At 39.8% G+C, this 21,394-nt stretch overlaps 1 protein-coding gene and 1 pseudogene across 1 annotated transcript in view; both read right to left on the bottom strand.

The window, feature by feature from the left end:
• The window catches only part of Trim24 (tripartite motif containing 24), a 96,623-nt gene extending 95,048 nt beyond the window's left edge, over positions 1-1,575 (bottom strand). Inside the window, exon 1 of the mRNA XM_090333381.1 lies at positions 1,501-1,575. Coding sequence (XP_090189507.1) covers positions 1,501-1,555 — 55 coding nt within the window. The 5' untranslated portion in view covers positions 1,556-1,575. The remainder of the gene's footprint in view (positions 1-1,500) is intronic.
• Positions 1,576-17,393: 15,818 nt separating this feature from the next.
• On the bottom strand, positions 17,394-17,711 carry LOC150063636 (cytochrome c, somatic pseudogene; annotated as a pseudogene).
• Positions 17,712-21,394: the final 3,683 nt, after the last annotated feature.

The raw sequence follows: 21,394 nt of genomic DNA, 5'->3' as shown, positions 1-21,394 counted from the left end.
CCTGTCAATTTATGGCTGCTTCATTACTTGGGCATGATTAACTAAAACACTGACCAGTGGGATAAGTCCATTTCCAGCCCTTTTTCTCTACTCAGAGGTCAGAGTGTGGGCTCCAAGTTCCAACTTTGGTAATTCCTTGGTGATTTTTACCACTAAGCATATATACTGCAGTTGTCCCAAAGAAACTTAATAACAAAAGACAATGGGCCTGGGGGTGGGGGGAGGAAAATGAGGGCCAAGACATGAGAAAGGGTATCAATATATGTGAAGTAATGCACCTTCTATCTGGCGAATATAATGTAACCCTTCTATTAATTACAATAAAAATATATGAAAAAAAAGACAATGGGCCATCTCCTATCATTCAGGAAATTCCAAGGATCTTGTAGACAGACTAACGGTCACAGTGGGGAAGACTGGAGACCAAAAATTAGTACAGTAGATACTTTTAGCATCCCCATTATGCAGGAAATTACAGGAATCCAAGACAATGATCAATTATATTCCTTATTATACTATTGGCACTAATCTGAAGAAATGGAAGTCCTTTGAAGAGAAAGTAAGACCAGAATTCTCTTCGTAGAAGAAGTTCAGCAAAGAAAAGCTACATGAGGACTGAGAGAGAAGGTAGTTTTTGGCACAACTGGAAGAGCTACTTTCCCAGTTAAGAAGTAACACAATTAGCCAGAACCTTGAAATTGGTCTTAACCTAGAAGAAATGTTGTGGAAAGATAGACTTCGTCGGGGTTTATTTCACTCCTGAAGATCCAGACAAGCTAACACTTGAAATTCTGGATCCTGGGTTGCAGGGCTTTTATAGGGTAGTGCAAAAGAATTAGGGTACAAGGGCTATACTAGTTGCTAATAGGTGGATTTAAATTGGGGGTTGCTTAAGTGGGAAAGGGTTAGCAGTTAGGGCAATGCAGGAAGCTTGAGGCCAGAGCCTGTTTTCAGTAACAACTGGCTATCTCTTGCTCAAGCCAGACTTTGAGATGGGTCTGGGGTTTATCTGTGATACTGCTTGTCTTCTAAGGGCCCACTAGTCTACGCCTACTTTGAATAATTTTTTCCCGTTCAATATGAAACATAAATTTCTATTGTTAAAGCCACCCAATTTGTGGGACATTGTTTAGTAGCCCAAACAGATGAAGATACCTATGAGCATTTTTATAAAATAAGTTTGGGTAGGTGGAAATATTTGGATCCTTTATGTTAGGTTATAGGCTAAGTTGGTATGACAAGCTCATTGGCTCAAGCTATTTAAAGTTTAGTTCTCTTTCCCATAATGTGGACCCTGGTGAATCCTTCCAGCTTGGCATTTCACCAGGCCTTGAAACGTTTTCCTATCTACACAGCCAGATCAGCCCAAATCTAGCACCCAGTGCTTCCTTTACTTTGGAAAAAAACTGGAGGTCAGACAATTTAAACAACACACACACACACACACACACTCATTGACCACATACTCCCTAGGCCCCTGGGTTTGTTAAAAAGTCATACCTAGCTTCCAGTAAAACTGGGAAGAGTCCTTTTTAGTAGAGTGGTTAAGTGCCATTCTAAAACTCAGCAGGAGCAGCGATTCTATTACTAGAAGGGCAAAGGGAAATTGGATAGGGCATGTGGGGCAGAAATTCCTGAAGGGGCTGGTGGTTCTGTACAATTCCACCACTCTTGCTCTTCTAATGGTAACTATGGCAACAGTTTGTTGTACTTATATAGTCCCATGGCATTGGGTTCTATGTCCTCTTCCACATAGCAAAACACATGAATGGGATTGTGCTATGTAAGATATAGAAAGATAGATGGACATACACAAATATTTCAGACAATATCTTTTTAACATTACAGTCCTTTGGGTTTTAGGTTTGGGGTTTTATTTTTTAATTTTTTTTTTTGATGGAGGAGGCAGTACTTGGGTTTGAACTCAGAACCTCACACTCTCCTTTGGCTTTCCCCTCTCAAAGTCGGAACTCTATCACTTGAACCTGACTTCTGGCTTTTGCTGATTAATCAAAGATAAGTGAATTCAATGTATCTGCCCAGCTTCGCTTTGAACCCTGCTTCTCAAATTTAGCATCTCAAGTAGCAAGAATTACAAGTGTGTTACCCTAGTACTGGTAGTTCTCAGGATGCCGAGTCTGAGGATTGTGGTTCAAAGCCAACCTGCAAAGGAAAGTCTGTGAGACTCTTATCTCCAATAAAATTTTCATAGAAAGCCAAAAGTAGCACTGTAGCTCAAGGGGTAGAGTGCTAGCCTTAAGCAAAAGAAGCTCAGGGATAAAATCCAGGCCCAGAGTTCAAGCCCCAGGATCAACAAGTAAGTAACAAAGTAAGTAAGTAAGTAAATAAATAAATAAATAGAACAACAAGTATGTGCTCTTGGTGCCTGGCTCTTTTTTAAAGTCTTGATTTTCTTACCTTAGTTTCCCCAGTACTGGGATTACAGGAGAGCGTCACTATGCCCAATTACTTCATTCTTTTGAATAATCACATAATGTAGTAACTCTACCACACAAACACTACTATTTTGTAGGGGGGGTGGGAGAGGAAAATAGAATTCATTCTTATTTTTGTATGGATGACTAGTTGTACCAATTATAGTCATCAAATTCATTCATCCATGTCTCTCTAATTTGCAATACCATCTGTTATTTGTCAGTTTTCCATATATGCTAGGGTCTGCTCAGATACTACTTCATTCATTGATTTGTTAATTCCTGAATATTATTTTCACTTTTGCATCCTTATAACATTGAAACTGGGTCTATGTAATGCCATCTTGTCCTCACTGCCATACTGGCATCTAAGTAGATGACTGGCACTTTTGAGAACTCTAGAGATGATATAGTGCATTCTTTGAACTACAGCTATGTTGAGGGGTTAAGCTACAGGAAAGTCTTGTTCCAGGGAATTCTTGCCCTTGCTTGCCCCTGACTGGTCCACCAAGTTAACCTTTAACTAGTTTGCTTTGCTTCTGCAAAACATGCTTTTGCTAGGCTTGGTTCTTCATACCAATCGTGTGATTTTTTGCCTTGACTATATTCAAGGTTACAAGGTTTTTAGGACCCAGTCCACTCCTGGTCACCAGCTTTGTAATAAAGGCTCAGGATTCGACTTCTCAAACTGTGGTGCTTCTCTGTATCACACAGATCAAATTCCCATATAACACTATGTATTTCTATCTAAGATGGCTGAGTCCATCACCCTTTCTTTTATAACTCTTTCAAATTATTTAGACTATTTTGAATGTGTACTATTCCAAATAATATTTTGCAATAACTTTTTCAAGTTCTTTTTCTCTACTTATTTAGTTTGGGGAGGTACTGGAATTTGAACACAGGGCCTCATATTTGTTAGATAGGCACTCTTTCACTGAGCCATGCCCCAACCAATTTTATTTCTTCAGGAAAACAAACAAAACCCAATAAACTAATTGTAACAGGCATGGATGGATTACTCTTGTAAATCTATCTACTCAAGAGGAAAGATCTGTAAGACTGGTTGAAAACCAGCTCAAGCAGAAAAGTCTATGAGGCTCCATCTCCAACAAATGAACAAAAAGCCAGCCTGAAGCCATGGTTCAGTGGTAGAGGGCCAGCTATGAGCTAGCAAGTTAAGAGGAAATATGAAGTCCTAAGTTCAAGCTGCAGAACCAGCACATACACAAAAAAGTAAAATAATTGTGGCTTTAAAAAAATGCAAAGCTGGGCATGGTCTCTCACACCTGTAATCCTAGCTACTTAAGAGATTGAGATCTGAAGATCACAGTTCAAAGCCAGCCTGGGCACAAAATTCTATGAGACCCTTATCTCCAATTAACCACCAGAAAACCAGAAGTGGTACTGTGGCTCAAGTGGTAGAACCCTGGCTTAGAGCTGAACAGCTCAGGGACAGCACCCGGGCCCAGAGTTCAAGCCCCAATACCAAGCCAAAGAAAAAAATGTAAGTATTTTTGACATGGGTCTAATGATAACTTCAAAGTATATATTGTGGTACCTTTTAATTACGATTACTTTTATTGTAGATAGATGTATGTATATATATATATATATACACACATATATGTACATATATATGTATGTGTTTATATGTACACACACACACACACATACACACACACACACACACACACACACACACACACACATCTATTTCCTCAACAAAAACAGGGACTTCCCAGAAAAAGTATTTGTGTTAATTTTGCAATCCTTTTTTTTTTCCTGGTCCAGGGGCTTGAACTCATGGCCTAGGTTCTGAGCTTTTGCGCTCAAGACTGGAACTCTACCATTTGACCCACACCTCTACTTTTGGCTTTTTGATGATTAATTGGAGATAAGTGTCTCTGAACTTTCCTGCCAGGGCTGGCTTTGAGCTTTAACCATGAGAGCTCAGCCTTTTGAATAGCTAGGATTATAGGCATGAGCCACCACTCCTACTTGACTTTGGATTTTGTAATCTTGTACCGGAGATATAGTATAGAGTTTGGGGATAGTGTGAAGTTACAGTTACCTTTGCTTTGTTGTAACAAAATATCTGAGGCAGATAATAATATTTAGCTCACTGGGCAATCCAAAGATATGGTACCTTCCTTAGCTCAGTTCTGTGAAAAGCCTTGGAGATTGCAGCAACCAAAGTATGAAAGAAATGATATGGCCAAACAGGAGCAATCTATTCCCAGGCGATACCCTCAGCAGACCCAAGGAACACGCTAGCTATCAACTTCCAAAGACTCAGCCTCCACTGCCCCAAAGGGTACTAGGCTATGAACCAAGCCTTTGCTTACAATGGATCCTTGGGCAGAAGTCATTTGCACTCTGGGAATCAATGAAGATACTAAGAGTCTATTGACTCTTAGTTGTTAAACACAGACCTGCATAGTGCTATCTACAGGTAAAGGGGTCAGACTTGAAGTACTGTAGCCATTGAGCCTGTATTGCTTGGCATATTCTCATTGCATACCAGTGGCCCTTGTGTAGTAGTCACTAGCTCTCTTTTCACTCTTCAAGGGTTCACTTGGGACAATAAATATTTAGTGACTTTAGCTTTAGGGCACTCCTCTTAAGAAATGATAAGCTGCTTGGAGGCCAGATTCGGAAACTCCCAATATAATGTCTACATTGGAAAAGAACCAACCAATCAACCAGATCTCCACCGGGGTCTGTGGAATCTGTGGAATTCTGTAGACCTATCCCTTTCATTAACAACTCCATCTTGTTCTGACATAGGGGTTAGGCAAAGAACGAGGAAGCTGGATGGTGAGGACAATGGTCTGGATGTTAAAAAAAAAAAAAAAAACTTATCCTGATATGTTAACAGAACTACCTGCGATAGGCAGATGCATCCAGTTGGCCTTCAGCCTGCAAATAACAGAAAGTCCCAGAAACCATCATGACCAATCAGTGACCTTTGGGCTGGTTAATATATACTTAACATTTGGCTAGCCAAAATTTCCATTGACCCATGTGCTATGTCCTAGTCTGATTGGTGCCTAGCCTAGGAGAGGAGTTAATGATACAAACCCAATTTCCAGGAAAAACCTTTCCCTTCTGAAGAAATAATGACCCTCAAGTTCACAAAACCAGTACAAGCTCAAAATACTAGGATCCTCAGGAAAGCTGTTTATTCTTGAGTCTGCCCCTTCTCTCTTCTTATGAGTATACTATTGCTCTACTATAATAAACCTGCACCCCCCAAAGACTCCTCTGTGCCTGTATGTGAATTCTCCTCTTCCTCCTCCTCTTCTTCTCCTTCTCTTTCTCCTTCTCCTCCTCCCCCTCCTCCTCCCCCTCCTCCTCCTCCTCCTCCTCCTCCTCCTCCTCCTCCTCCTCCTCCTTCTTCTTCTTCTTCTTCTTCTTCTTCCTCTTCTCCTCCTTCTTCCTTCTCCTCCTTATTCCTTTTCCTCCTTCTCCTCTCCGCTTCTTCCCCTTCTTCCTGTCAAGCTTAGCGGCCAAATTCTGTTTTTGTTTTTGTAAAAATGCTTAACCTGGTCTTCTGAACAGCTAGGATTACAGGCATGAGCCGCCAGAGCTTGTATTGCTTTAAATGAATTTTTATTTAGCACCAATATTTGGGAAATTTTCTCTGGATCCAGATCACCAAATCCATGGGACAGAGGATTTTGCTCTCATTAGAGAAAGATGTCAAGCCAGGTGACCTGAGCTCAAGTCCAGCCCAGGCAGGGGCAAGATTTGAAGCCAGTCTGGGCAGAAAACTATGTGAGACTCCTATCTCCAATAGACTACTCAGAAAAATCTCAGGAAAATCTGGAAGTGGAGCTGCTGTGGCTCAAGTGGTAGCATGCTAGCCTTGAGCAAAAGAAGCTCATGGATAGTACCCAGGCCCTGAGCTCAAGCCCCAGGACAGGCGTGCATGCGTACACACACACACACACACACACACACACACACCCCTCACTAATTTTAATGAGTTTTCCACTATTTTTAATCAAACCGTAATTAAGTCAGTCCATATTTTCTGTTGTTAGTTACACAGTACTACAGTACTATAGTAGTGGCTAAATTTTAAAGAAAAGAGGTTTACTGAGTTCATGGCCCTGGAGGTTCAAGGGTTCACATCTGGTGAAGACTTCTCCCTCTTCCCCCTCCCCCCAGTCCTGGCCTCTCTGTGTACTCAAGGCTAGCACTCTACCATTTGAGTCACGGTGCCACTTCAGGCTTTTTTGAGTCATTTATTGGAGATGAGAGTTTCACAGGGACTTTTCTGCTCAGGCTGGCTTTAACCACAATTCTCAGATCTCGGTCCCCTGAGTAGAGAGGGTTACAAGTGTGAGCCACTGGTGCCTAGCTGGTGATGACTTTCTTACTGTCATAGCACAGTAAGATAGCACAGTGCTTCCTATGGTAAGGGAGGGAACAGAACTCTGTGTGTGTGTGTGTGTGTGTGTGTGTGTGTGTGTGTGCATGTGTGTGTATCCTTGTAGTCTTTCTTTGTTGTAAAGCTCTGGGATTCAATCATGAATCAGCCATGCTTAAATCATGAATAAGTTCATTGATTCATGAATCAACATTCATGATTTAATCAGATTTAATCATGAATCCTGGCCAGGCAGCTGGTGGCTCATACCTGTAATCTGAGGAGGCTGAGATCTGAGGACTGTGGTTCAAAGCTAGCTTGGGCACTAAACTCCATGAAATTCTTATCTCCAATTAACCACCAGAAAACCAGAAGTGGCATTGTGGCTCAGAGTGGTAGAGCGCTAGCCTTGAGCTGAAGATCTCAGGGACAGGGCTCAGCCCCAGAGTTCAAGTCCCACCACCAACCAAAGAAATCATGAATCCTGGAGCTTTACAGGATCTACTCTAACAACATTATCTAATTCTAAACACCTTCAAAGGCCACTTCTTTAAGCAGTTTCAGTTTCAATAGCTGAAAATGGGCGTCAGTGTTGACTCATAGAGCTTGAGTAATATACTAACCACATCCAAATCATAACCTAAGTGATACTTAAATGCCAACCTGAGATACCACATAATTTTTGCAGAAATACACGATAAATAATTGAAATCAGGATAAGTAATAAGAAAATAATGGAAAATAAATGTGATTTGTACATAAAAATAAAGACTATTGAAGGCTCTGGTACTCGCTGAAGATGAAATAAAGGCTTATGATACAAAGACAAAACAGAATTAAAAAAAAAGAATCTGGATATGGTGACAAATGTCTATAATATCAGCACTGGGAAGAAAGAGAAAGGAGGTTTCCAAGATGGACTCCAGCCTGGTTAAACTAGTGAAATTCTGTCAAAACCAAACAACCCCAAAGTCAACAAAACCAAGACTCAGTGGTAGATGGTAGGAGAGAGGACAGGAGAACCTTTCTGAGAATGGTGGCTTAGAATTTTCTAATGGATGTTCAGCAATTCAACACAGAAGATAGGAATTGAATGATTTCTTCTCTCTTGAACTGAAGCGGGAAACAGTGCCTTCTGTGGACATGATCTGTAATGCCCAGATTTGGGGTTCCCAAAGACAACCGAGGAGCCAAATCCAATGTAAGTGCATGAGAGTCTTATTGCAAGCTTGATGCTGGAATCACAACCATCACTGATGCAGCAGGTCAGAATTGAGAGCCCTGATCCTTCAGTTATTGGGTTTTTATAGTAAATTGACCATAAAACACAAGCTGACCATATGCAGGTGGCCAATAAAATTGTTCTGCTATCAGGAATTTACAGCATCCACCTGGTTTCTTGCCTTTGTTCTGCTATCAGGATTTTACAGCTCACAGTTTGTTAAATTTTCTGAGTTGACTAAGTTCTTATGGGGTCTGGGTTAATTTTAGGTTACATATGATTAATGTTTTGCCAGTCAGGTACTTTTTGGTCACCAACATGAGAATGGGAAATGCCTATAGGGAATGGAAGAGGAGTCTCAAAGGAGGTCTAGAAGAAGGGGTTATTGATACATTGCTAGTTATAGTGCCTTAACAGGATGGGCTCTAAACCTGAAATGGCTATATTTTGTTCGGACTCAAATCAATCTTTCAAACTATGTACCTGTTTAGAATTTTTCGTCCTTTTTAACTTAAAACATTTAAATTTTTTTATTATGAAAGTGATGTATAGAAGGTCTTTGTGCATATGGGGGAAGGGTACTGTGGCTTGAATCTAGGTTCTCATGATCTCGCTTAGCTTTTCCTGCTCAAGACTTGACTGTTGGAGACCATTGCTTTCAGCTTCCTGAGGAAGTAAGATTATAAGATGGCACCTGGAAGCTTGACAATAAGTCATTACTTGCTGACCAGGAAGTTTCTTTGCATTTGCTGATTTGTTTCTTCCGTGCTTGTGGATAGAACGTGATCGCTAGATTTCTTCCAGGTTTGTTTGCTGCTTGTGCAGATGACCTTTATTGTGATTGGCTGCTTAAGGATATAAATAGTGGAGGATTTCCGGGGAAGGGAGGAGAAAGGCAGAGAGGAGGAAAAAGGCAGGGAGAAGGAGAAAGGCAGAGAGAGAAGAAAGGAGAAAGAAATAAAGACCTCTGCTTGCAGCTATTTGAGTCTGTGATCATTCCCAGTCCGCCTCTGAAGTGACCCGTCCTTGTGGCAGGCAGCGACAAGTGGTGGCCCAAACGGGGACGTTTTTTCATTTCACTTTGGCACAGTGGGTAAGTACTGAGGAACCTCACGAAGTCTCTGGCCAGAGCGGTAAGGGAGAGGCATTAATGGGTTCAGAAAAAACCGGGAATAGTGGGTTCAGGAGATTCCAAGAACCAGATGTTGTAGCCAAAGAAAAGGTTTGTGCAGTTGTTAAATGTGAATAATGGGTTCAGAAGTTTCCAAGGACCAGATGGTTAGAGTCATAAGAGATTTACTTAAAGCTAATGGGTACTGTAGTAAAGAAGCCACGGTTAAGGCTTATGTGGATACAAGAGTGAAAGTAAGTCCCTGGTTTTTGAATGAAGGACTTCTTAATGTACCACAGTGGGATTTACATAAATTAGATTTGGAAAAGGCATTAAAACAGGGAGACCTTCCGCGAGGAACATTTCCTATGTGGCAACTTATACGGAGTGCTGCTTTTGTTCAAACAAAGAGTTAAACAACAGGTGGAAAGAAGCACAGAGACACTTGGAGAAATGTATGAGAGAGAATCGAGTAAACAGGAAGAGGAAGAGTTAAGTGGTAGCGATTTAGAAAGCCTGTGCTCAGGTGCAGAATTGCAAGATCGGGAGCCACTGCCCACAGTTCAGCAGTCTGCGCCTCAGTGAGAGGAGCCAACAGCCAGCCTCCCCAATCTATCCCCAAGTTAGCTAAAAGAATAGAAGTGTTAGAAATGGGGGATGGATGGGGTTTTCCAGTGTTTGAGGATCAGAATCAGGTGAGATTTGTCAAAGATTCCAGTGGAAAGTCGGACATCAGGGGATGGCTAACAGCCCCACAATCTGTCAGGTGAAGGTTGATGCAGCCATTAAGCACCTTAGAGAAAGCTATCCTGATGTAATGGTAATACATTATATGGATGATGTTTTATTAGCACACCCTAAATTAAATTTACTTTTACAACTTTTTGGCTCAATGTCGGATATGTTAAAGAGTCATGGACTTCATATAGCTGAGGGAAAGGTACAATCAGTCTCTCCTGTTCTGTTTTTGGGATATCAAATTATGGATATATGTATTAAGCCACAAAAATTCAAATTGCTAAAGATAAGTTGATTAAATGATTTTCAACATCGCTTAGGGGATATTAATTGGCTACGGCCCTCCTTGGGGCTATTTACAGGACAACTTAAACCCTTATTTGAGATATTACGAGGGGATCCTGATCCCTCGTCTTCTAGGGAGCTTACTCCGGAAGGAAGAAAAGCCTTGCTTCTTGTAACATTTTAATCCTTCTAGAAGTCATAAACCTTTAGTATTGTGGAAAGATATTCCCTCTGGAAACTGGAAAGGACCAGACCCTGTTCTCATGTGGGGGTGAGGAAGTGTTTGTGTTTTTCCACAGGATGCTGACAGTCCCGTTTGGGTGCCGGAGAGACTGATAACGTCAGACAGTGGAGGCTCCTCAGAAGCATGTCTGTCAAGGCTCTTCTACTTAGCAGGAGTACGGGGCTCCCCGAATGAATCCACACGGCAATGACGCATGACCCTATCAACATTGCTGAGGACCACGCTACTGGGAAGCTAAACAATCTTGGCCACCCTCCTGGACTGGATGTCAAGGATCCTCAAGAGCTAATTTTGTGGCTCAATCATCTTTTGTCAAAATCCAACTGAGGACTGGACTTGTTATGCTTAATCAATGAGTTGATTTATTGCAAGAACAATTGAATAATTTGGAGCAGGTGATGAGCACCTCTTGTGTAGCTGCTTATTCCAGATTTTGCTTGACAGGAGTACCATATAACAATTTGAGTCGAGCAGCTAGTGGTCAAGAGCTGGCTACCTGTGGGGCGAACCTGGAGCCCAAGCACAGACAAACTCCAGTGCACCCCTGGGAACCCGTGCCTTCCAAAGTGCACAGCCATCTTGAAGGCCTGAATCTATCTACCCTTCCCGGTCCTCGCTGCAGACCAGACCCAGCTCCTTTCAGTTAGCCTGGGCCAACTGCAGGCACAAGTGCTTGCTGGCTGGGGGAAGCCAGCATAGCCTAGTCCACCTGGAGTGAACTAGCCTCTCCCATCCCGCGGGTTCAGTTATTCGTCAGGCTCGAGGAGGCACCTCCTAAGAGAAGAAAACCAATGGGGGAAAGAGAGGAAGGAGACCAGGCGCATAAAGAAAGACAGAGACAATCTGAGTCGCGTCAAGGTCTCTTTTATTGAAAGCAGAGCAGGGTTGATATACCCTGAAAATAGGAGGAAGGGGCAGGGTGGAAAGGTCCAGGGTTGGGTCACACTGCCCTTTTGGCCGTTTTTTGTGCTGATCTCGAAGGCGCATCTTGTGGTCCTTCCAGGAAATCCTTTGAGTAATGGTTTCTGCCAGGTGCTGTTTACTCAGGACTGAGTTATTCGCTCAAGGCTACAGGATGTTGAATTGCTCCATTTCATGACCTCAGTCTCCAACACTAGCCTGGGTCAAACTCGGGCTGCCACCAGTCAGTTATTAAAGTGCCAAGCTCAGGCCATGGCCCTGACAACACAAATGCATAAATCACAATGAAAGATTACAAGATTCCCGAATAATCAAGACAACACACCAAATCCAAATGCCAAGGGCAAGGCAGGGTAGCACCCTAGTGAGAGTGAGAGTGAGAGAGATGGAGGACAAAAGAACCATCAAAGAAATGATAACATAATTGGTCAATGGAACAAAAGGGGAGATGCAAAAACAGCTTCAAGAGTACAAAGAATACATGAGAAAGAAAATCCAGGACTTTCAAAACGATAGGAAATAAATCAAGAAATGCTAGACACTTCATTAAAAGATGAAATTAACATTAAGCATAAAAGGTTCACTTTCCATAGTGCAAACCACAGTGGAAGCCACAGGTAACAAAATAAGTGAAATGAAAATAGGGTATTAGGGATTGAGGATAAAACAAAGTAGTTAGAAAAGTATGAAAAATACAAAAAAAGCTGGAAGTAGTGCTGAGGCTCAAGTGGTAGAGCTCTAGCCTTGAGAAAGTCCAAGGACAGTGCTCAGGCCCTGAGCTCAAGCCCAGGACTGGCAAAAAAAAAAAAAAAGTATGAAAAAATTCAGAACCTACCAGAGGGAAGTCCAAGAATTGGCAGATTCAGCTAAGAAATCAAATTTGCGCATAATTAAGATCAAGGAGAGAGAGAGAGGAATTAAATACTAAAGCTATTGAAAAACCTATTTAGCAAAACAATATCAGAGAATAGTCCTATACTTAAGAGAGAAAATTTCACCTACACTTATCAGAAGCATGTAAAACCCCTAGTAGACAGGATTCAAAAAGAAGCACTTCTAAGCCTATCATAGTGAAAATATTAGACTTGAAGAGCAAAGAATTGATTTTAAATGCTGCAAAAATTATAGAAGGAGCAACATCATAAGGGAAAGAAAATCAGAATCACTGCAGATCTATCCACACAAACTCTTAATGCAAGGAGAGTCTGGAATGGAATAATCCAAGCCCTGACAATCAACCAACTCAATCTGCCAACACAAACTTAGTATTTCCAGTGATGCTATCATTTACATTTGGTTGTGAAACTAGAATCTTCCAAGACAAATAAAAATTAAAGGATTTCATGAACACTAAGCCAGCATTACAAAAAAAAAAAAACCACTAACATGAGGTATATAAGCTGAAAAAAAGTAACCAAAATCAAGCAAGCATATCACCTCCAAATCACTAGAAGACCAACATAGTAAGCACAGGAAGAGGAAAGAAGCAAAATATGGGAAATCAAGAAAATAGCAGGAAACATCCCTTATTAATGGATCAAGAAAATGGCCAGAAATATGACACATCTCTCATTAATGGACTCAATCTCCTAATCAGAAGAAAAAGAATAACAGGTTGGATAAAAAAAAAACAAAACAATAGACATCTATTTGTTGTCTCCAAGAGACCTGTTTCACAGTCAAATTAAAAACAAATTCTGAGTGAAGGGATGGAAAAAATATTTCATAGAAATGTACCCTTCAAAAAGAAAGGAGTAGCCATATTGTTATCTGATAAAATACTTTTAATTAAAATCAGTATGAAGAATCAAGAAAGTCCATTACATAGTAATAAAGGGAATAATTCATGAAGAGGAAATCACAGTGGTCAATATCTAAGCACCAAATAATGGAGCACCTAAATATGCTAACAAACTCTTTTGGACTTACAGAACAGGATAGACCCCAATACAATAACAGTGGGAGATTTAAATATGCTGCTGTCAACAAAGCACAGGTCAACCAAACAAAAGATAATCAAAGAAGCCTCTGAACTAAATGACCTAAATGGATTTAAGAGACATCTACAGAGTACCCCACCCAACAACAGCAACCCAATTCACATTCTTCTCAGCAGGTAATGGAACCTTCTCCAAAGTAGGTCATATCATAGAATGCACAAAGAACATAGCAAATACAAGACAATTGACATAATTCCTTGCATCCTATCTGATCACAGTGGAACCAAACAACAAAACACTGCAGAAGCATTCAAACACATGGGGACTTAATCACACACTATTGAATAACACCTGGGTCACAGAAGAAATTAAGGAAGATGTTAGAAAGTTCTTACAACACAATGGAAATTAAAACACATCACAACAGAGTCACTGGGATACAACAAAAGCTGTGTTGAGGGGAAAGTTTATAGCTGTAAGCGCACACATACAGAAAACAGAAACTACTCAAGTAAATAATCTTATGATGCAATTAAAACTACTAGAAAAATGAGACCAAAATCAAATATAACACTGCAAAGATAAACAGCAAAGATTAGGGTAGAAATTAACAAAATAGAAACTAAGATAACTAGATATAAAAGCAATGAAAAAAGCTGTATTTTGAAAAAAAATTCACAGACCACTTTGAAGATTAACAGAAAAAAACCCAGAGGAGATTAAAATCAAAATTAGAGATCCAGGAAACATTACAACAAGCATTCAAGAAATTCAAATGATTAGGAAGAACTACTTTCAAAAAAATGTACTCACTAAAGAAGGAAAACCTAGCAGAAATGGATAAATTTTTAGAAACATACTATCTAAGCTGAATCAAGAAGATAAAAACAAGCTAAACAAGCCCATAACACACAACAAAATAGAGGAAGTTATGAGAAATTTTCCTACAAGGAAAAGCCCAGGCCCAGATGGATTCACTGCTGAATTCTATGAGTTTTAAAGATGAATTAATACCAAAATTTCTCAAGCTTTTTCATGAAATAGAGACAGAGGAGACAATTCCAAACTTATTCTATGAAGCCAATATCACACTCATCCCGAAACCAGGTTAAAGATCCCAAAACCCCCCCCAAAAACCAAAAAAAAAGAACAAAAAACCCCCCAAAACAAAAGAGAAAGTGAGCTAAATACCAATTTTCTCTGATTAACACAAATGCAAAGCCAACCAAATCCAGAAATAAATTAAAAGAATTTATAATCAAGTAGGTTTTATCCCACAGATGCAAGGCTAGTTTAACATATGCAAATCAATAAATGTAATTCACCACATCCACATCCACAAGCCAAGTACAAGAACTGAAGACCATCTCAGTAGATGTAGAAAGTCTTTGACAAAATACAAAACCCACTCATAATAAAAGCTCTGGAGTAACTAGAAATAGAAGGAACATTCCTTAAAACAATAAAGACTATATATGTTAGACCAATAGCCAGCATCTAAATAAATGGGGGGAAATTAAACTTAAGAATAAGGCAAGAGGCCGGGAGTTTGGCCTAGTGGTTAAAGTGCTTGCCTAGCATGCATGAAGACCCGGGTTCCATTCCTCGGTACCACATATAGGAAAAAAAAAGCCGGAAGTGGTGCTGAGGCTCAAGTGGTAGAGTTCTAGCCTTGAGAAAGTCCAAGGACAGTGCTCAGGCCCTGAGCTCAAGCCCAGGACTGGCAAAAAAAAAAAAAAAAAAAAAAAAGAATAAGGCAAGAATGCATCTTCAATATCATTCTGGAATTCTTAGCCAGAGCAGCAAGGCAAAAAAAGCACATAAAAGGTATCCACATAAGGAAAGAAGAAATCCAACCATCCCTGTTTGCAGATGACATCATTTTATACCCCAAAAACTCCACTAGGAACTACCCTGACCAAAGATGTAAAGGATCTTTGTAGTGAAAAGTATAAAATCTGAAGAAAGAAAGAAATCAGAGAGGACACGAAGAACTAGAAAGACCTTCCATGTTCCTGGATAGATAGAATCAATATTGTGAAAATGGCTAAAAATGACATAGAAATTCAATGCAATCCCCATCAAAATCCCAATGACATTCTTTACTAAAATAGAGAGCAATCAAAAATTCATATGGAACAACAAAAAGAGCTAGAGTAACCAAAACAATTCAATTCTAGGCAAAAAAAAAGCAATGCAAGTGGTATTACAATAGCATATTTCAAGCTCTACTACAGACTAATAATAACAAAAACAGCTTGGAATTGGCTTGAAAATATACCAGACAACTAAAGGAACAGATCAGAAGACCTAGAAATAAAATCACACACTTATGGTCATATGATATTTGACAAAGGAGCCAAAGACATACAGCGGATAAAACATAGCCTTTTCAAAAACTGTGGTTGGGAAACCTGAGCAGCCATATGCAGAAAACTAAAAGTGGATCCCTGCTTGTGACTATGCACTAACAGCCATTCAAAGTAGATTGAAGACCTCAACTCCAGACCCCAAACTCTGAAACTACTGCAAGACAGTGTAGGAGAAGCATTAGAACTTATAGATATAGGCAGAAACTTCTTGAAGAGGGCCCTAGGGACACAAAAGATAGGAAAGAGACTCAACAAGTGGGACTACATTAAAATGAATGGTTTCTGCATAGGTAAAGACACAGTTACCAAACTAGAAAAGTAACCAATAGACTTGGAGATCTTTACCACAGTGTATCAGGTAAAGTACTTATATCCAATATATACAAAGAGCTCAAGAAATGAACCCTCCCAAATCCAATAAACCAATGCAGAAGTTAGATGTAAAATGCACTGGGAAAAGATGAATTACAAAGGATTCTAGATAGTCGTGTACCGTGATAACAATGAGGATAGACCTAGGAGAAAATCACGAAGATGTAATACCCAAGCACTTCATAGGCACATACAATAATGTACATACATAGTGAGATGAACTGGACAGATATAGAAACAAAGGAATCTGCTAAATTTGTTCTTTTTGTTGACTTGCTGTTCTTTATTAAATTTCCAAGGTTTACTCTAAATGTCTAAGCCCCACTTGATGCATAAATTAACTTACAGGTAATTCGCCACTACACATCAGAAGCTTATTTAGTATAAGTCTGGGAGAAGAAACTCATTCTATAATTTGTGATATCCTAGTTCTGGTTGATCTGTAAGACCTAAGGTCAGTCAGTCTAGTCAGGTTGAATGAAACACTGCTGTAATGACATTTAGAGGTTACTGTAGCTCTTAACATTAAGTTCTGGCATCAGTCGTTAAAACAAGCATAACCAAAAGATCATGTAATATTTATCTTTAATTACCTTACATCTTATGGCCACATCATTCACAATCCCTTTCTCTAAGTTTGCAAAAAGCAGCACTAGCAATCACACATACACAGTAGTTGCACCATTTAGTGTTTCTGAATAACTACATAAAGAAAATCCTGAATTATAATTTTGTCTTAGGAAAGAATTTAAAAACTTGGTATTGTATCTATTATGGTCACGTTTACAAGCATCTGAATTTTACAGACAAACTATAAAATGTGACAAGTGTTAAATATTCTTCGACATTTATACATAAGCCACCCTAAAATGCCTTTCAATAAGTAAAAGGCAGATTTCAGAGACAGGGAATTCTAGTTAAATTGGTATAATCAAGACAAAAAATATAGACATTGCCTCATCTTCAACCGTTGCCTCTAACAGGCTAATAATGATTACACATTTAAACAGGTTAATTTTTCTTGATGCTGAAACAGTGAAGGGATTTTGCCAGTATTTAAACATGTTCTCATGATTAGCTATATAAATCTGACTATAAAACCAATCTTTGACAAATGTGGAGAAGGTATTACTCCATATCCTGCTGAAAAACTGAACATTAGTTAAGTCCAATCATATCACAGAACGGGGTTTAGGGGAGGGAATCTTAAAGATGATATTCACTTAACCACAGTCAGTTTTACTTAAATCAGGACTGTCCAAAAATATTCTGTCAGCCATTCATGATCTGAACTCTGATTATCAGAGATCAGTTGAATTATGGTACACATTATTATGAGACATTTGTTTTGCAATAAATAGATAAGGCAGTGCTATTACTCATTTCTAGCTTTTTTGAGATAAGATATCAAATTTTCTCTTTTTCCCTTCTTCTTGATGCCAGCGAAGATCATTTTTGTTCCAGGGTTGTACTTTTGGGGATTCTCCAAGTACTCCATCAATGTATCCTCTTCCCAGGTGATGCCTTTGTTCTTGTTGGCATCTGTGTAAGTGAATCCAGCCGCTTGACCTGTCTTCTGACCACATAGATCATGGAGGTTAGGTGGAGGCTTGCACTTGCCTCCCTTTTCAATGGTGTGGCCCTGGGCACACTTCTGAATAAAAATCTTCTTGCCTTTTTCAACATCGCCCATTTTAAAGTCACTCTCTCGTTGCTATCACAAGGAGGATACCAGATACGAAGGCACACTTCCCACTCTCGCTAAATTTGTTCTTTTGCTGATGATTCTGTATTCTATACAATATATTCATGTACATATTGGTGGGCACAGAATCAGAGGAACAAGGGTAAAAAAGTACAGCAGTGGAGTGCATGGTGAGGAGCTAAAAAAGCACCCCCATTCCCAGGGAGTAACCATCTTGCTGTTTATATAAACTATGAGTGACCCAAAAGCGCACATAAATTAAAGAAACAGAGTTATGGTGCCATTAAGTCCCAGGAACTGACCTGTCTGTGTTAAAATTAACCAAAACTCAGGTAAATTCAAGGGATGGCATTTGTTTTCTAAGCCATAAAACTACTCTCTGACAGGTGAATGGGCCATTAGCCCAGGGAGTTCCCTAATCCCTACCTTATCTCACCAGACCCGACCCCCACCCCCCCCATGGCTGTAAATCTGTGATTTAGACCCTGATTGACAACTCCTCCTCCTCCTGCCTCATGGCGTTGGGTGTGTGGAGTTTCCTGCCTGGCTTGTAACCCGCAATAAACCTTGCTTTTGCATTTCGGACGCCCCAATCTTGGTGGTTTTCTTTGGGGACCCCGTCTCAGGGCACAACCCATTGGACATTGATAAAAGTGAACTATACAACTCGTGGTTGGAGGTGAGAGGGAAGGAATAGGAAAGAATGAAGGAATAGATGACACTGTATGAAAGAAAAGAAAATGTACCCATTGCTTGATGTACATGTTAACTTCTCTGTATAAAACCTCTATAATAACAATAAAGTAAATTAATAAAAAAAACTGTCATGATACAGAATAGTTTCATTATCATAAAAAAATCATAAAACCCGGGCCGTGAGTTTGGCCTAGTGGTAGAGTGTTTGCCTAGCATGCATGAAGACCAAGGTTTGATTCCTCAGTGCCCACATACATAGAAAAGCTGGAAGTGGTGCTGTGGCTCAAGTGGTAAAGCACTAGCTTTGAGGAAACCCCAAGGACAGTGCTCGGTCAGGACTGGCAAAAAAGAAAGAAAGAAATCATAAAACCACACAAAAGTCTGATATGTTGAAATTTAATCCTGAAATCTTTAAGTATTTACTAAAGCCATTTTAACATTTCAGTCAAGTTTTAACTATCATCATGGAAAAGTAAGGAAGCCAGAAATGGAGTAGTGTGACTCAAGTGATAGATTGCCAGTCTTGAGGAAAAAAAGCTAAGAGGCAGCATCTAGGCCGTGAGTTCAAGGTCTTATACAAACACAACAAAAAAAAATCCCCTAAAGTAGGGAGGAGAAACAAACAAAAAATCATGGCATACCCAAAGAATAGAAAATCAAGATGGACTCAAACCTCCTAGTAAGAGCTAGAAAGCAACAAAAGAAAGCCTTCAGAATTACAAGGAAAAAAATCACTACCAACATAGAATATTTTCCTCTATCATTTACTTGGTTTTGAAAAAGACAATATCAGTACATAACTTTAAGATGATGTGTATTTCTCACCTCTCTCTAGTCTAAAAGGTAATTTTACAGGAACAGTGTCTCTGACTATTTTTAGTATTATAACAACAGTGTAGTGTTGCCTGTGTCAAATCAAAACTCTAGAGAAAAAGAAATCTCTGAAATAGGTGGATTTATTGAGCAGTAACAAATGCTAATAGAATTTGTACTGGGACAAATCCTGCAAGCCACAAGCAGCAAGTATATATAGCAGTTGAAAATATGTTGCCATCCATGTCTTATTAAGCTCGAGTTCAGGACGCCTTGTCCGGAAAGTCCATCAGAGACCATCACCAATGTAAAAGCAAGGGAGTCTTTATTGCAAGCTCGAGCTTGGGTCTCCCACGTACCTGGTCGCAACCAGTGATGCTGTGAGGCCCTGAGCCCAGGAGTACAACACCTTTTATATATTTTTCGGGGGAGGCAGGGGCTGAGCACACATCATAGAACCTTGTAACGAATCACTGCACACCACGGGAAAATCATAACACAACTCTATAGTATGATTGGCATGCTACCAAGTGGGAAAGGATCGGAAACAAATTATTGGTTAGGTCCAAGGGTTGACGTACTTTGAACTAGTTGGGTGACACCACTACAGTGACTCAGGAGGATGCATGCTAAACTTGAGGGTTTGTGGTCTAGATAGTGATTACCAGACTCCAGGAGGGATTATTCTGGTATTATAGAGATAAGCGCCATCTGTGGTTCTGGGAATTGTTCTGTACTAGGCTTTTTCCTAGCATTAGGGCAGAAGTGGGTGAAGGGTCACAGCATAGCACAGGGTCTCAGCAATAAGGCAGTGAAGCGGTTACAGAAGCAGAACTAGTAGTTAGTTAATGACTACAAAATGGTGGTTACAATTTTTAGTTTCTCAGTCTAAAAGCCCAGAATATTTTATACATATATATATATATATATATATATATATATATATATATATATATATGAATGTGGTACCCAGGAATCAAATCCAGGTCTTCGTGCATGCTAGGCAAGCACTCTACCACCAGGCCAAACTCCTGCCCTATTTACAATTTTTATAACAGTACTGTGTTTGAACTCAGGGCTTCTGTGTTTGAACTCAGGGCTTCTGCCTGCCTGCTCCTTTCCTTCTTTCCTTCCTTCTTTCCTTCCTTCTTTCCTTCCTTCCTTCCTTCCTTCCTTCCTTCCTTCCTTCCTTCCTTCCTTCCTTCCTTCCTTCCTTCCTTCCTTTCTTCCTTCCTGTCTAGGGCTTGAATTCTGAGCCTGGGCACTGTCTCTGAGCTTTTGTGCTTAAGGCTAGCATTCTATCACTAGAGCTACAGCTCCACTCTTGGCTTTTTTTTTTTTTTTGGTAGTTTTAGTAGAGATAAGAGTCTCATAGTCTTTCCTGCCTGATCTGGCTTCAATCTGTGATCCTCAGATCTCAGCCTCATGAGTAGCTAGGATTACAGGCAGGAGCTACTGGTACTTGGCCAAATAAGTTATTTTCTTGCCCCCCAAACTTATCTTTGAATTACTGGCCTTTTGGGGTGTTGAGAAATGAATATGAGATAAGCGTCTATGAGATAAGTATTGAGTGTAGATAAAGCTGCAGTAATCTTATGTCATTGTAAATCTTCCCAGAAACTCCCATTATTTCAAATTCCCTTTGCAATATAATACTATACCTACCTCAAAATAAAGAGAAGACATCATTTCAAAATAATAATTTCCCACATGACCCACAGCAAAAAAAAGTTCATATTGAAATCACAAAGCCCAATCACACTTCATTCTCTGAACATATTTCCCTTCTTTTATATGAGTATCAATCATCCAGAGAAATAACTAGTTATTAAAGTCAATTTATTATTCATTGCTCATAAATATTTGAACTGAATCAATGCAGATGAGATATGATAATAAAATATGTAAGTGGAAGCCTTGCTTTCTGTTGGAATAATTAACTTCAGAACTTTGTGGAATTTTTTTAAACTTTTCAATGAATGACTCTAGTCTGATGAATATCTCTTCCTTACCAATATAAAATAATGCCACTTGGTCTTTCTAGAAGCCTGCATGACTGGCAGTTGCTATCTCCTAGAAAATTTTATAAAAGCTTAACGTTGCTAGGTGCAGGTGGCTCACATCTGTAATTCCAGTTACTCAGGAGGCTGATATCTGTGGAC

The sequence above is a fragment of the Megascapheus bottae genome, chromosome 5 (genome assembly GCF_031878675.1).
Source record: "Megascapheus bottae isolate mThoBot1 chromosome 5, mThoBot2.hap1, whole genome shotgun sequence".
Lineage (NCBI taxonomy): Eukaryota > Metazoa > Chordata > Mammalia > Rodentia > Geomyidae > Megascapheus > Megascapheus bottae.
Note: the sequence above shows the minus strand (reverse complement) of the source record. Positions and strands in the feature narration are given on the sequence as shown.